Source organism: Balaenoptera ricei, chromosome X, assembly GCF_028023285.1.
Source record: "Balaenoptera ricei isolate mBalRic1 chromosome X, mBalRic1.hap2, whole genome shotgun sequence".
NCBI classification, from domain to species: Eukaryota; Metazoa; Chordata; class Mammalia; order Artiodactyla; family Balaenopteridae; genus Balaenoptera; species Balaenoptera ricei.
The window spans coordinates 134045534-134061712 of NC_082660.1; the positions used below are offsets into that span (position 1 = coordinate 134045534).

Genomic DNA, 16179 nt, shown 5'->3' on the forward strand with positions numbered 1-16179 from the left:
ACATACATGCATTAATATACGATATTTGTTTCTCTCTTTCTGACTTCCTTTACTCTGTATGACAGTCTCTAGATCCATCTACGTCTCTACAAATGACCCAATTTCGTTCCTTTGTACAGCTGAGTAATAAATAATAGTAATAAAGCTCTTCTTTATATGGACTGATTTCTTGTCTAGTTGTATCAACTAGCCATCTTCTCACATGGCAGAAGAGGATGAGGCAGCTGTCTGGGGTCTCTTTTACAAGGGCAATAATCTCATTCATGACGGCTCCCCCCTCATGAGCTAATCACTTCCCAGGGCCCCACCTCCAAATCCCATCCCTTTGGGGGTTAGAATTTAACAGGTGAATGAGGGGGAGAGGTTTACAAATATTCAGTCCATAGCACTGTCTGTCCATCTATTTTTGCTCCTATGTTCCCTTCTTCCTGCTGAGATAATTTTTTTAATTTACATTTTAACTTCTCTACTGCCTTTTTAGGCAATTATCAGTTTTCGCTAAAACTTTACAATTCACCTATGAAATGGAAGAGAAACCCTCACCATGTCTGGGTCTGCAAAGTGCCTACCCTCCCCTCTCACTGGAGAGGTGTCCCGTGGGTGCTGAGCAGGAATCCGACTCTGGACCCCCGCCCTCACCCCCAGCAGCCCTTTCCCTCCATTGCCCACAGCAGAGGCCAGACTCAGCTGAAACTTTCAGGGAAATTTATTAAAGAGAAATATTGACTGAAACCATTGAACAGAGAGGAACACAGAGAGGAACTTCTAACAGCAACCAGAGCCCACGGGTCCCGGCCCCCCCCCCCAGGGTCCCCAACAATGTGCCTCCGCTACACCCCACCCGGTGGCCCTCCATCTCCCAAGAGTCTCCCTTCCTGAGGGCCCCACGGGTGGCGTCTCGCCAGGACGATGGGCGCTGGCAATGCCCGCTCCCCCTAGGGCAGCCACTCCCCCTCTGGCCCACATGCCCGGGACCTGGTCCTGCCCTATGGCGGGAACAGGACAGTCCCACAGCAGGGCATGCACCACCGAGCCGACGATGGTGTGTCCCGAGGAACAACGGGGTGGCCTTCAGTTGTACTGCTAATTACTTTCACATTTCCAAGTAAATTCCTATTCCAATGCCATGTTATCTTGTGCAGGATCACAAAATAATATGGGAATCTTACAATTTGTTTTACCCAATTGCAAAACTCTTGTCGTTGAACCCAATTAGAGCAAATACATGGGTGATTAATGTCATCCACAAACTTACATACTGAAGCTTATTAAGCCTTCTTTTAAATGGAACAATATTTGAAAATTTCCTAAAGAAAACAGAGATGAAATTCCATGTCATCATACACAACAGGAACCCAAAGATGCTGCACACCGGGTTCCCCCGACAGGCCCGGGCCCTCTTCAAACTCCGAGCGAAGGATCAGCCTCCCTTCCTGCCCCACGGGAGAAGCTGCTGGACGTGGGCCTGGAAGGAGCCTGGCTTCTGCTCTGGCTCAGGCCCCCTCTTCCTCATCGCTCACAGCCTCTGCACACAGGGATGGGAAGGACCTGGGATCCTATCCACTGGCCCTGAGCAGATACTCCAGGACCTGCCACTTGCTGGCCTCCGCATGGGCCCGGGGACCCCACAGGAACTCGTAGCGGGCGGGGTCACAGTGGGGCACCTGCCGGTACTCCAGGTAGCCCTCCTGCACCCACACTTTGGTCAGGAGCTCCCTGGGCTCCCCATAGATGTAGTGCTCCCTCTCGGCACACACACCCACCTTGCTAACTGCTCCCCACACCTCCTCCTCTGGGGCAACAAAGTCGTCCTCCAGGAGGATCAGGCCCAGGAGCAACACGAGGAGGCCGGGCTTGGGCATGCTCGGCCCGTCACTCAGCATCCCATCGTAGGCGAGGCCCAGGGCGGGGACCAGGACATAGGAGTGATTGCTGGGGTCCACTTCCTTCACGTCGAGGCCAAGGACCAGCTGCGAGTGCACGGAGGCTCAGCTGAAGACCACGGGGAAGTGGTCCTGGTAATCTTTGAGGATGGTCAGCATTTCTGCCTCTGTGGTAGTCTCCTTTGTGCGATACTTGGGCAGCAGGAACCCCACCAGGTCAGTCACCTCCTGATGTAGTGCATGTTGGAGCACGGACTCAGCATCTTCCTCTGTGCACGCACCCCCAGGCCCTGCCTTCTCTCCTTGCATGTGCTGATCTGCTCTTCCCTCAAGGGCACCAGCCATCTTGCTTTAGACCTCATCCCAATGACCTCATGTCAACCTAAGAACCACTAACTCCCGTCACAGTGACATTGTGAGGTTCTAGGGGTTAGGGCTTCAACATGCAAAATTTGGGGGGATACAGTTCAGTCCGTAACAATAGCCCAGGGAACACACAAGACATCACAAGGGAAATTAGAAAATACTTTGAAATGAAGAAAACACATACCAACGCCCCCCGGACTTATGGCTCGCGGCCAAAGAGGCACTTGGGAGTTAAAGCTGCAAACAGGGGCTTCCCTGGTGGCGCAGTGGTTGAGAATCTGCCTGCTAATGCAGGGGACACGGGTTCGAGCCCTGGTCTGGGAAGATCCCACATGCCACGGAGCAGCTGGGCCCGTGAGCCACAACTACTGAGCCTGCGCATCTGGAGCCTGTGCCCCGCAACGGGAGGGGCCGCGATAGTGAAAGGCCCGCGCACCGCGATGAAGAGTGGCCCCCGCTTGCCGCAACTAGAGAAAGCCCTCGCACGAACCGAAGACCCAATACAGCCAAAAAATAAATAAATAAAATAAATAAAATAAAAGTAGCTATAAAAAAAAAAAAATTTAAAAAAATAAAAGCTGCAAACACCTGTGTTCAAATGGAAGCAACACCTCAAATCAATAGCCTCATCGTGAACAGGGACAAGCGAGAAAAAGAGTAAGGCGAATCCAAGCATTCTGATAACAAATTTTCACGAGAAAAGGAAAACTGCACTAATCCACGTATGCGGGGATCAGAAGACATGTACTGGTTTGGAATCTTCACAACATGGGGGAGGGCGCATCTTTCTTACACACTCAGTAACAAGAGCTACATCCACCGACCACTTCATTTGGCCCAGGCCTTTTACAAACAGGTCACATCATGGGGAAACCCACACCAATGCTTTTGCCTTGTACTATTACGAGGCCCATTTTACAGATGGAGAAATCGAGGCATAGGGAGTCTCCATGATTTGATCAGCTTATCACTAGAAGGACTCTTATTCAAGCTGAGCTTCGTGTACGTGCAAAGCCCCGTCCCTGCACTGGCCTGACATGTCTCCCCAACAGTCAAGGGGGATTCAGCTGTCCTCCACGGGGTCCTACTACCTGATGCCTCAGGCCACATAATGGAGAAAACACAGGGAAGCCAGGCATTAGTGCCCATGAGAGCCTGACACTGGATTCTACCCACGTGGCCTCCCCAGCCCCATCAGGTCACCATCTCTCGTGAAATGGACACGAGGGCCAGGGAGGAGGGTGAGGGTCTAGGACTTGAGGGTGTGAGGATGGAGAAGGGTCCTGGACGTGGGGGTCCGAGGCACGGCCCTCGGCAGGCGGCTCTTCTGCGCAGGCTTGGGCCCTGCTCTCTCCTTCCACTGCCCACTCTGCTCCCGTCTCTCCCGGCGGCGTGGTGGCCCCACCTTCTCCTGCAGGCTCACTTCCCCGGGCAGACTGGCTGTCAGGCAGGCGGCAAGCCTGCATTCAAAGCACGGGGGCCGCCGGGCTGGAGGACTCTCAGCACCCCCACGGGGCGTGAGTGTCTGTGCCCTTCAGGGCCCTGTGGATGACCTCAGTCTGGGTACTGGAACATACATGACGCGTTCCCTATACATACATGTGGTATGGCGATGCATGTGTATATAGGCACATATATTCTACACACATGTTTTATATATATATATATATATATATAGGACACACTGCACTGCACAGACATGTAAAATGTATTACTCACTATGAATGAGGATGAAAAAGTGACAATCACGTTAACTCCAACAGGTAATATGATCTAATCATCAAAGCAAGCGTTTCCCTAAATCACCTGCCACTGCTCAGGCCTCTTCAGCTAAAACTAAACGTTTCTTAAAACAGGTTGCCAAAGTCTGGAGGCTGGTGAGGAGCCCCGAGGGGACGGTGTGCGGTTCTCTGTGCTCCCCCCACGGTCATGGGCACGGCAGCCCCCCATCCAGCATCTGTGCTGGGACTGCAGCCTTTCTCTCCTCTGCCTGCCCCAGACCTCATCCCTGTGCGGATCACAGAGGGATTGTCTTCAGCGTCCATTTCTTCCCGTAGAAGCCCTTCTCGTGGCCCAAGAGTGCTCACTTTTGGAACACCTGTGTGTATCCTTTTCCCATCGCCTCCGCAGACCGTCGGATTCAGCCTCCCTGGAGGCTGCCTCGAAAGCCCTGTTTGCTTTCCGCAGTGGGGTGGTTTGGCTTCTGCTGCCCCCGATCCTGGCCTCCCACGTCCACCTTGGGTCTCTGTGGGTACTTGCCCTTCGAAGGATTTGATTCGGGGCTTCAGCGTGTAGCCTGTCCCATTGAAAGTGAGCATTTCACTGGTGCGCTCCCAGGCCAGCCCTGCTCTCCTTCCCCACGCCCGCCCCTGCCCCCCCTCCACCTCCACCCCCGGGGCCCTGTCTCGCTGTTACCTGGAGGATACATAGAATGATTTTGTTTGCTTTCAGCTTAGACGCTTTTGAACGGGCCTAAGTGACACGGACTGACTCTCAAGGAAATTTCCTACTTGCCGACCTAGACGTGACTGGAGGAAGCCCCCGTCCACGTGCATTTGGAAATAGATGAGGGTCTGGGTGTCAGACGCGCCGAAACCCGAATGAGAGTCGTCCGTCTTCACCGCAGGTGGGAGGATAGGATGGTGGGTTTGGCGATGCGCGTTCTCTGGCCGTTGTGGGCGACTTTGTCCTAAATAGCCACCGTGGAGGGGACAGAGTGGCACCTTGGAAAGGCCCGTCTACGAGGATCCGAGGTCCCTGTCCCAGCTCTGCCACTAAGCAGGGTCATCTGCCCTCTGTGAGCGCCACTGCCCTATTTCTGAAAGGGGAGAGCTAAGAGGGTGTGGAAGAGGACCTCCCGAGGTGCCTTTCAGCCTAAGGACTGGCATCCTGGATGGAGCTCCCAGGCCTAGATTCGGGCCTGCTCCCTGGTCTTTGTGCTTCTAAAGTGGTTTACAAAGCACTCTTTCAGGTCAGTTCCTCCTGTAGGGACGTGACCTCGGAGGCTGCGAATTTCGGTGGAGGCCGTCGGTGGCTCCTCGGAAGGGGCCCGAAGGCTGGGGCCTCCTTGGGTGGGCCCGCCTGTGTGGCCTTGCCTGCTGCCCCCCTCCTCGGGCCCTCCCTCGCCCCCTGGGTCCCGTAGGAGCTGCCTCCTTCCTGGTCCCCCTCCCTCCCAGGTGCCAGCCAGGCCCCGGCAGTGGGTTTGCGTGGCACCATGGGGGTCTTTCTCAGCCGGGTCTCGGGACCCTTCAGTTGGGCAGGCACAAGCCCTGGTGACGTCCAAGGCCTGCCTTTCCCAGCCTCGCCCTGCGGCCCCTGCCCTTGGCTTCCGCGCCCCGATGCCCCCAGCCCAGAGGCCCTCCAGCCGCTCCCCTCCCTCGCTGCCGCCAGGGTCTCGGGGTGTCTGCCAGCGTTCACTTCCCTCCAGTATCTGAGGAGGCTCCTGGAGGGGCCTTGTCCCGGTAGGCACTGGGGCCTTACAGTCAGTCCCAGGCAGTCTCAGTCCCTCCCTGCCCGTGGCTCAGCCATGAGCAGCTCAGCAGGCCGGGCTCCCGTTGGGCAGGAGGGCCCCAGGGCAGGAACAGGGACGGGGCGCCGTCACGCGGGAAGGTGCCGGCACTGGACAGAAATGCCGGCACCTGGCAGTGGCGGATCTCAGCAAACCACAGACCAGCCCCACACTGCCTCTGCTTCTCCTTGGCACCTTCCTTTCTTGGGCCTGCTTTTTGTCAACTGAAAGACACCGTGTAGCACCGAGAAGAGCAATGGGTCGCCAGTCAGGAGGTCGGCCACGGGCCGGGGGTGGGTGGGCGCAGCGTGGGCTCGAGAGGAAGTCAGACCAGGGCTCTGGTCCCCACCCCGTCACTTAGCAGCACGTGACCCTGGGGAGATTCCCAAGCCCCGTGGCCTCAGGTTCGTCACCTGTGAAGCGAGTGGGTGTGACGAGCCGTGTCTTGTAGGGGCTGCAGGGATGCGCGTGAGCTTCGTGAAGCAGCTCACAGGACCTGGCGTCTGTGGGAACGTTGACGACGGGCAGTTATTTCTCATATTGTTTGGATCACAGACCCTTCCCCTCTCTCCTCTGGCCTTTGGTTGGGCGCTTTCTTGTCCCGGTCATGTCAGAGAATATGCAGCTTCATCACCATCACCTCCCACAGAAGGAAGCCCCGCTTCCCAAAGGCCCAAACTGCCCTGGCTCGGGGCACTTACACTCCAGGGCTCGCTCCTGGAGCCCCACCGCCTCGTCCCATGTTGACTTGTTCTGTGGGACTTGGGGGACGTCTCACCACCTTCCTCATGTGACTGCGGCTCCTAGACCATCCCCCTAGGTGTGGGTGTGGGTGTGTCCTGCTTTTCCTAGCATTCCCGCTACTAACACAGGCCCTTCCAGAGAGCAGAGGCTCCGTGAAGGTCTGCCGAATATATAAGCCGGAGAGCAGGGGGCTTACTTACTCAAATCAAGTTTTTCATGCTTTCGTAAATCACCGTGCAAATCCAACTAAACAGAGATAGCGTAGTTTTACAGAATGACAGACAAGAAGGATAAGAAGCAAAAACTCACTACGATTACTTTTATTTTTCTAATTCTTCCCCCATCTATATTACTGCTAAGTACTTTCACATTACCAGAGCAGTTCTGATTCCAATTCCATGTTATCTGCCTCAGGGTCACAAAATGAAAAGGGAGATTTCCCAATCTCTTTTACAAAACAGCAAAACTCTTGTTCTTAAACTGGGTAATTATAAACACATTCTAATCAAAGTCATGCACAAAGTTAGACACTGAAGCTTGTTTAGTCTTCCATTAAAACGAATAACATTTGAAAAATTCCTAAAGAAAACAGATGATATTCCATGTCATCATACACAACAGGAACCCAAAGATGCTACACACCACGTTCCCCCCCACTCGCAGGGGCCCTCACTACTTGGAAACTCGACCGCTCTCTCTTCAAACTCAGAGTGAAGGACCAACCTCACTTCCTACCAGTGAACTTGGGCCTGGAAGGAGCCTGGCTGCTGCTCTGGCTCAGGCCCCCTCTTCCTCATCGCTCACACCCTCTGCAGACGTGGGACCCACGGTACTGACCCTGAGCAGATGCTCCAGGACCTGCCACTTGCTGGTCTCCGCGTGGGCCCGGGGACCCCACAGGAACTTGTAGCGGGCGGGGTCGCTGTGGGGCACCTGCCGGTACTCCAGGTAGCCCTCCTGCACCCACACTTTGGTGAGCAGCTCCCTGGGCTCCCCGTAGATGCAGTGCTGCTTCCCTGCATATACCCCTATGATGCTGAGCAATTCCCAGACCTCCTCCTCAGGGGCGTGGTCACCGTACAGGGCGATCAGGCCCAGGACCATCACCAGGAGGCCGGCCTTGGGCCTCTGCCCGTCGCTCAGCACTGCATCACAGGTGAGGCCCAGGGTGGGGACCAGGACGTAGGTGCGCTCGCGGGGGTCCACCTCCTTCACGTCCACGCCAAACACCAGCTGCATGCACTTGGAGGCTCGGCTGAAGACCACGGGGAAGTGGTCCCGATGGTCACGGAGGACCATATTCAGCATCTCCGCCTTGGAGATCGGCTCCTTGGTGCGATACTTGAGGAGCAGGAACGCCACCAGGTCAGACTTCAGCACAGTAAGTGCCTCCTGGGGCAAAGACTCGGCATAGGCGGAGAAGGAGGGGGCGACGGAGGAGGAGGAGGAGGACGAGGGGGATGCGGCCTCCTCCCCCGCAGCCCCGAACAGCTGCGCCTCCACCGGGCCCTGGGCCTGGACTGGGGCCTGAAGGTCTGCCTCAGGCTGGCGCAGCTCGCTCATCTCGACCAGGGGCCTGATGACTGGGGTCGGGCCGCCGACGGGAGTCTGGGCAGGGGTGACAGATACGGACCACGGACCTGGGGGAGAGAGGGGGTGTGAGTAGCCTCGGCGGAGAAACGCACCCTGGGCAGCTCTGACAAAGGCCACTTACAGGGCTCGTCTGGAGGGGTGCCCTCGGGCATCACAGGGGCGCTCCTCCTGGGCGGCCTGTCTCCTGCCAACCTGAAGAAGGAAGCGAGGTGGCTCCTCAGGGTGCAGCCAGCGCAGCCCCAGGTACCGACCAGGGCTGAGAGGGGTGTGGGGAGGTGCGGTGACTTGGGCCTTGTGGGGTCCCCTGTGTTCTGGGAGGGGGAGCCCCTGGGTGCACACTCAGGGCGCGCACCTCACCTTGACTCCTGGCGCTGCCTGGGCCTCCTCTGCTCTGTGGCCTGAGGACACGTGCCTCAGACCTGGGCCTTCGCCTCCCGGTTCCTGGAGCCCCTGTAAGAGGAATGGAGGGCGCACCTCGGGTGTAGATTGTGGCACAGCTCTGGGCCCCTCGATGCTGGTAGGAGGGGTGGGCCGGACTCTGTGGGCCCCTCTTTGTTCCGGGGATTGGGCTCCCCTCCGTCCTCTCTCGGGTTCCACACCTTGACACCTGGCAGATCCTGAGACTCCTCCCTCTGCTGACCTGATGTTTCCCCTCAGACCAAGGTCCTCGCATCCTTAGACGAGTCCATCCCCAACCACGTGGCAGAGGTGAGAGCCTGCAACGTTGTCAGCCCTGCCCGGGACCTCCCAGGGCTGACAGCATGGGCGAGCTCCTCTGAGGTCCCCTCTGTTCTGGGGCCCAGGGTCCCCTCTGTCCTCCCTCAGGGTCCTCACCTTGACGCCCGGCAGGACCTGGGATACCCCCCCTTTGCCCACCTGAGGCCCTGCCCCTTACCCCAAGTCCCCACTCTCTCTGGGACCCGCATGTCAGGAAATGCTGCCCGGGGTCATCCCGCCCCGGTGTTGCCCAGGGCTGACCACACGGATGGGTTTCTGTGGGCTCCCCTCAGTCCTCCCTCAGGGGCCTCACCTTGACTCCACGCAGGACGTGGGATCCTTCCCTCCGCCCACCTGAGACCCCGCCCCTTATACCCGCTCCCCAGTCTCTCCGCGGCCAGGATGTGAGGAAATACTGCAAGCGCTCATCGCGCCCTATGGCCTCCAGTGCGACCTGGAGCTTCTCGATGCCTCATGCAGGGGCCAGAGCCCCTCCCTGGACCCCCACAAATCCATCTGCCATGGCCAACAGCCTCCACCAGATCACAGCAGCCCCAGCGCCTGCCCCTCTCAGCATCACTTACGCCCCTCGTGGCCAGGCAGCTCCTCCCCGCACCCTCCCCCACTACATCCCCCCATACACCCTCCCCCACCCACCACCTGCTGGCGATCCGCTCTGGGCCCTGCAAGCCGGGCGCCCCCCCCATGCTTAGAGATCAGACTGCCTCTCTCACCTCCCCATACCGGGGAGTCCTCCCCCGAGCACCCTCAGAGCCAGGGGCTCTCACCTCTCGCACCCCAGACGCAGAGCCCACCCCTCTTGCCCCCGCCCACCCGGGAGCCGGAGCCCCCTTCCTGCCACGAGCGTCCTCCGCCCCCCACCCCACCCCCCGCCCCGGCAGGAGCTCCCCCAACGCCTACCGCACCCGCGCCCGGGAGTCCTCCCCATCGACCCGCGCCTCAGCCAGGAGTAGTTCCACCTTCCTCCCTCCACACGCAGCAGCCGTTAGCGCTCGCCTCGTGTCTCGGCCCGGGGAGGGGGCCCGAGAGTCCTCCCCATCGACCCGCGCCTGCGCCAGGAGTAGCTCCGCCTTCCTCCCGCCACACGCAGCAGCCGTTAGCCCTCGCCTCGTGTCTCGGCCCGGGGAGGGGGCCCGAGAGTCCTCCCCATCGACCCGCGCCTCCGCCAGGAGTAGCTCCGCCTTCCTCCCGCCACATGCAGCAGCCGTTAGCCCTCGCCTCGTGTCTCGGCCCGGGGAGGGGGCCCGAGAGTCCTCCCCATCGACCCGCGCCTCCGCCAGGAGTAGCTCCGCCTTCCTCCCACCACACGCAGCAGCCGTTAGCCCTCGCCTCGTGTCTCGGCCCGAGGAGGGGGAGTGGCCCGCCCGTCGCGTCCTCCCCACCCCCGCAGCCAGTCGTCCTCTCCTCTGGCCCCCAAAGCCGGCCCCACCCGCCCAGGAGGAAGCCCTCCGCTCCGGGCCCCCCCCCCCACGCTTAGCCATTACCCCACCCTCTGCACCCCGACTCCAGAACGCCCCCCACCCGCCACCCTGGCAGCCAACGGTCCTCCCCTCAGACTCGCACACTGGGGGACACTTCCCCCAGCCCCCCTTCAGCCCGCTGCCCTCCGCCGCCCCTCCCCCACTCCCCATCGAGCAGCCCGTACCCCTCCCCCCACCCCCACTCCTTCCCAGCGCCCCCGGTACCTGCGGAGTCCAGCAGCCGGCAAAGCCCCCGCCTGTCTCCTGACTTTCTCTGACTCTGTGGATGACGCCGGAGTCCCGCTCAGAAGGGGCTGAAGAGCTCGTCTCAGCACTGCAGCCAGGAACTGTGCAGCCCACTGTCCCAGGCACTCTGTGAGAACGCCACGTGGGTTTCCGGGTGCTCCCGGAAGCCCGAGGAAGATGAGGGAGAAAGTTCTAGACGTCTCCTTACAGAGAAAGTGGTTGGATCAGAAGAGCACGTGAGGAGGCGCTTTGCTACGGAAGCAGCAGTAGCCATGCGCACTGAGGGCGTGAGGTCCCAAGGCTTGGCGCCTCCGGAAGCAAAAGACACGCCCATTGGCCTTCCACCAATAGGAAGGCCTCCCTGCAAGGCTACGGAGTGGGAGGAGCAAACTTGCAGATGCAGAGCCCATGGTGGCACATAGGTCAATCTGTCTTTACAGGTGGGTTTCTGCTGTGATTGTTAATGTCATAAAGCTATTCTTTTTTCTTTCTCTTTTTTTCTAATTTTTGAATTTTATTTTATTTATTTTTTTATACAGCAGGCTCTTATTAGTTATCCCTTTTATACATATTAGTGTACATATGTCAATCCCAATCTCCCAATTCATCACAGCACCACCCCCCCGCCCCCACCACTTTCCCACGTTGGTGTCCACACGTTTGTGCTCTACATCTGTGTCTCTACTTCTGCCCTGCAAACCGGTACATCTGTACCATTTTTCTAGGTTCCACATACATGCATTAATATACGATATTTGTTTCTCTCTTTCTGACTTCCTTTACTCTGTATGACAGTCTCTAGATCCATCTACGTCTCTACAAATGACCCAATTTCGTTCCTTTGTACAGCTGAGTAATAAATAATAGTAATAAAGCTCTTCTTTATATGGACTGATTTCTTGTCTAGTTGTATCAACTAGCCATCTTCTCACATGGCAGAAGAGGATGAGGCAGCTGTCTGGGGTCTCTTTTACAAGGGCAATAATCTCATTCATGACGGCTCCCCCCTCATGAGCTAATCACTTCCCAGGGCCCCACCTCCAAATCCCATCCCTTTGGGGGTTAGAATTTAACAGGTGAATGAGGGGGAGAGGTTTACAAATATTCAGTCCATAGCACTGTCTGTCCATCTATTTTTGCTCCTATGTTCCCTTCTTCCTGCTGAGATAATTTTTTTAATTTACATTTTAACTTCTCTACTGCCTTTTTAGGCAATTATCAGTTTTCGCTAAAACTTTACAATTCACCTATGAAATGGAAGAGAAACCCTCACCATGTCTGGGTCTGCAAAGTGCCTACCCTCCCCTCTCACTGGAGAGGTGTCCCGTGGGTGCTGAGCAGGAATCCGACTCTGGACCCCCGCCCTCACCCCCAGCAGCCCTTTCCCTCCATTGCCCACAGCAGAGGCCAGACTCAGCTGAAACTTTCAGGGAAATTTATTAAAGAGAAATATTGACTGAAACCATTGAACAGAGAGGAACACAGAGAGGAACTTCTAACAGCAACCAGAGCCCACGGGTCCCGGCCCCCCCCCCAGGGTCCCCAACAATGTGCCTCCGCTACACCCCACCCGGTGGCCCTCCATCTCCCAAGAGTCTCCCTTCCTGAGGGCCCCACGGGTGGCGTCTCGCCAGGACGATGGGCGCTGGCAATGCCCGCTCCCCCTAGGGCAGCCACTCCCCCTCTGGCCCACATGCCCGGGACCTGGTCCTGCCCTATGGCGGGAACAGGACAGTCCCACAGCAGGGCATGCACCACCGAGCCGACGATGGTGTGTCCCGAGGAACAACGGGGTGGCCTTCAGTTGTACTGCTAATTACTTTCACATTTCCAAGTAAATTCCTATTCCAATGCCATGTTATCTTGTGCAGGATCACAAAATAATATGGGAATCTTACAATTTGTTTTACCCAATTGCAAAACTCTTGTCGTTGAACCCAATTAGAGCAAATACATGGGTGATTAATGTCATCCACAAACTTACATACTGAAGCTTATTAAGCCTTCTTTTAAATGGAACAATATTTGAAAATTTCCTAAAGAAAACAGAGATGAAATTCCATGTCATCATACACAACAGGAACCCAAAGATGCTGCACACCGGGTTCCCCCGACAGGCCCGGGCCCTCTTCAAACTCCGAGCGAAGGATCAGCCTCCCTTCCTGCCCCACGGGAGAAGCTGCTGGACGTGGGCCTGGAAGGAGCCTGGCTTCTGCTCTGGCTCAGGCCCCCTCTTCCTCATCGCTCACAGCCTCTGCACACAGGGATGGGAAGGACCTGGGATCCTATCCACTGGCCCTGAGCAGATACTCCAGGACCTGCCACTTGCTGGCCTCCGCATGGGCCCGGGGACCCCACAGGAACTCGTAGCGGGCGGGGTCACAGTGGGGCACCTGCCGGTACTCCAGGTAGCCCTCCTGCACCCACACTTTGGTCAGGAGCTCCCTGGGCTCCCCATAGATGTAGTGCTCCCTCTCGGCACACACACCCACCTTGCTAACTGCTCCCCACACCTCCTCCTCTGGGGCAACAAAGTCGTCCTCCAGGAGGATCAGGCCCAGGAGCAACACGAGGAGGCCGGGCTTGGGCATGCTCGGCCCGTCACTCAGCATCCCATCGTAGGCGAGGCCCAGGGCGGGGACCAGGACATAGGAGTGATTGCTGGGGTCCACTTCCTTCACGTCGAGGCCAAGGACCAGCTGCGAGTGCACGGAGGCTCAGCTGAAGACCACGGGGAAGTGGTCCTGGTAATCTTTGAGGATGGTCAGCATTTCTGCCTCTGTGGTAGTCTCCTTTGTGCGATACTTGGGCAGCAGGAACCCCACCAGGTCAGTCACCTCCTGATGTAGTGCATGTTGGAGCACGGACTCAGCATCTTCCTCTGTGCACGCACCCCCAGGCCCTGCCTTCTCTCCTTGCATGTGCTGATCTGCTCTTCCCTCAAGGGCACCAGCCATCTTGCTTTAGACCTCATCCCAATGACCTCATGTCAACCTAAGAACCACTAACTCCCGTCACAGTGACATTGTGAGGTTCTAGGGGTTAGGGCTTCAACATGCAAAATTTGGGGGGATACAGTTCAGTCCGTAACAATAGCCCAGGGAACACACAAGACATCACAAGGGAAATTAGAAAATACTTTGAAATGAAGAAAACACATACCAACGCCCCCCGGACTTATGGCTCGCGGCCAAAGAGGCACTTGGGAGTTAAAGCTGCAAACAGGGGCTTCCCTGGTGGCGCAGTGGTTGAGAATCTGCCTGCTAATGCAGGGGACACGGGTTCGAGCCCTGGTCTGGGAAGATCCCACATGCCACGGAGCAGCTGGGCCCGTGAGCCACAACTACTGAGCCTGCGCGTCTGGAGCCTGTGCCCCGCAACGGGAGGGGCCGCGATAGTGAAAGGCCCGCGCACCGCGATGAAGAGTGGCCCCCGCTTGCCGCAACTAGAGAAAGCCCTCGCACGAACCGAAGACCCAATACAGCCAAAAAATAAATAAATAAAATAAATAAAATAAAAGTAGCTATAAAAAAAAAAAAATTTAAAAAAATAAAAGCTGCAAACACCTGTGTTCAAATGGAAGCAACACCTCAAATCAATAGCCTCATCGTGAACAGGGACAAGCGAGAAAAAGAGTAAGGCGAATCCAAGCATTCTGATAACAAATTTTCACGAGAAAAGGAAAACTGCACTAATCCACGTATGCGGGGATCAGAAGACATGTACTGGTTTGGAATCTTCACAACATGGGGGAGGGCGCATCTTTCTTACACACTCAGTAACAAGAGCTACATCCACCGACCACTTCATTTGGCCCAGGCCTTTTACAAACAGGTCACATCATGGGGAAACCCACACCAATGCTTTTGCCTTGTACTATTACGAGGCCCATTTTACAGATGGAGAAATCGAGGCATAGGGAGTCTCCATGATTTGATCAGCTTATCACTAGAAGGACTCTTATTCAAGCTGAGCTTCGTGTACGTGCAAAGCCCCGTCCCTGCACTGGCCTGACATGTCTCCCCAACAGTCAAGGGGGATTCAGCTGTCCTCCACGGGGTCCTACTACCTGATGCCTCAGGCCACATAATGGAGAAAACACAGGGAAGCCAGGCATTAGTGCCCATGAGAGCCTGACACTGGATTCTACCCACGTGGCCTCCCCAGCCCCATCAGGTCACCATCTCTCGTGAAATGGACACGAGGGCCAGGGAGGAGGGTGAGGGTCTAGGACTTGAGGGTGTGAGGATGGAGAAGGGTCCTGGACGTGGGGGTCCGAGGCACGGCCCTCGGCAGGCGGCTCTTCTGCGCAGGCTTGGGCCCTGCTCTCTCCTTCCACTGCCCACTCTGCTCCCGTCTCTCCCGGCGGCGTGGTGGCCCCACCTTCTCCTGCAGGCTCACTTCCCCGGGCAGACTGGCTGTCAGGCAGGCGGCAAGCCTGCATTCAAAGCACGGGGGCCGCCGGGCTGGAGGACTCTCAGCACCCCCACGGGGCGTGAGTGTCTGTGCCCTTCAGGGCCCTGTGGATGACCTCAGTCTGGGTACTGGAACATACACGACGCGTTCCCTATACATACATGTGGTATGGCGATGCATGTGTATATAGGCACATATATTCTACACACATGTTTTATATATATATATATATATAGGACACACTGCACTGCACAGACATGTAAAATGTATTACTCACTATGAATGAGGATGAAAAAGTGACAATCACGTTAACTCCAACAGGTAATATGATCTAATCATCAAAGCAAGCGTTTCCCTAAATCACCTGCCACTGCTCAGGCCTCTTCAGCTAAAACTAAACGTTTCTTAAAACAGGTTGCCAAAGTCTGGAGGCTGGTGAGGAGCCCCGAGGGGACGGTGTGCGGTTCTCTGTGCTCCCCCCACGGTCATGGGCGCGGCAGCCCCCCATCCAGCATCTGTGCTGGGACTGCAGCCTTACTCTCAGGGGTTGAGGAAGACCCTCCTGAGTGAGGATGGAGGGGTCCAGCAGGCCCGGAACAGAGGGTCCCCCAGCATGCAACCCCCCCCTACTGGGACTCCTGGGGCACCCCGGGCCGGGCTGTCAGGCTGCCCATCCCACTCCGCCGCCCACCTCCTCAGGGATCTCGGGGGGTCAGAGGCTCGGTCTGCGGGGCGCAGTCTCAGGTGGGCAGAGGGAGGGGCCCAGGTGCTGCCTGGAGTCGAGGTGAGGACCAGAGGAGGACTGAGGGCCCCCAGGGGATGCATCTGCGGCCCTCCGACAGCCCTGGGAGCCCCCCGGCATGCTGTCCGGATGCAACGTGCACTGATGCCCCTGGGAGGGGGCGGGGAGGGCCTGGGGCAGGGAGGCCGGGGCCAGGTCGGCAGAGGGAAGGAGCCCAGCCCCACCAGGAGTCACGGTACAACCATGAGGGGGACTCGGAGGCCACAAGGCATCCAGGTCGGCCCTGCTGTCAGCCCTGAGCGACCCCCGGCAGGGCTGTGGGAATAAGCGCCACCCCCGACCCCCGCTTCCCTCTCAGGGGTCCTGGCTGCGGAGGGCCTGGGCCTCAGGGGACCAAACACAGGTGGGCAGGGGGGGGGCCCGACCAGCTGGGAGGGAAGGTGAGGAGCCGAGGGAGGGCTGAGGGAACCCAGCGGGATCATC

The 16179-nt window shown here is 57.4% G+C and overlaps 3 protein-coding genes across 3 annotated transcripts; all 3 read right to left on the bottom strand.

The window, feature by feature from the left end:
• Positions 1-1493: 1493 nt before the first annotated feature.
• On the bottom strand, positions 1494-2228 carry LOC132357226 (melanoma-associated antigen 10-like). Its single transcript, XM_059910500.1, is given in 1 exon segment — positions 1494-2228. A coding segment is annotated over 1 exon segment (735 nt).
• Positions 2229-7278: 5050 nt separating this feature from the next.
• On the bottom strand, positions 7279-8064 carry LOC132357681 (melanoma-associated antigen 10-like). Its single transcript, XM_059911349.1, has one exon. It carries the CDS (start codon positions 8062-8064, stop codon positions 7279-7281), a length of 786 nt encoding a protein of 261 aa, XP_059767332.1.
• Positions 8065-12760: 4696 nt separating this feature from the next.
• LOC132357227 (melanoma-associated antigen 10-like) lies at positions 12761-13495 on the bottom strand. The gene is given in 1 exon segment (XM_059910502.1): positions 12761-13495. A coding segment is annotated over 1 exon segment (735 nt).
• Between the last annotated feature and the right edge of the window lie 2684 nt (positions 13496-16179).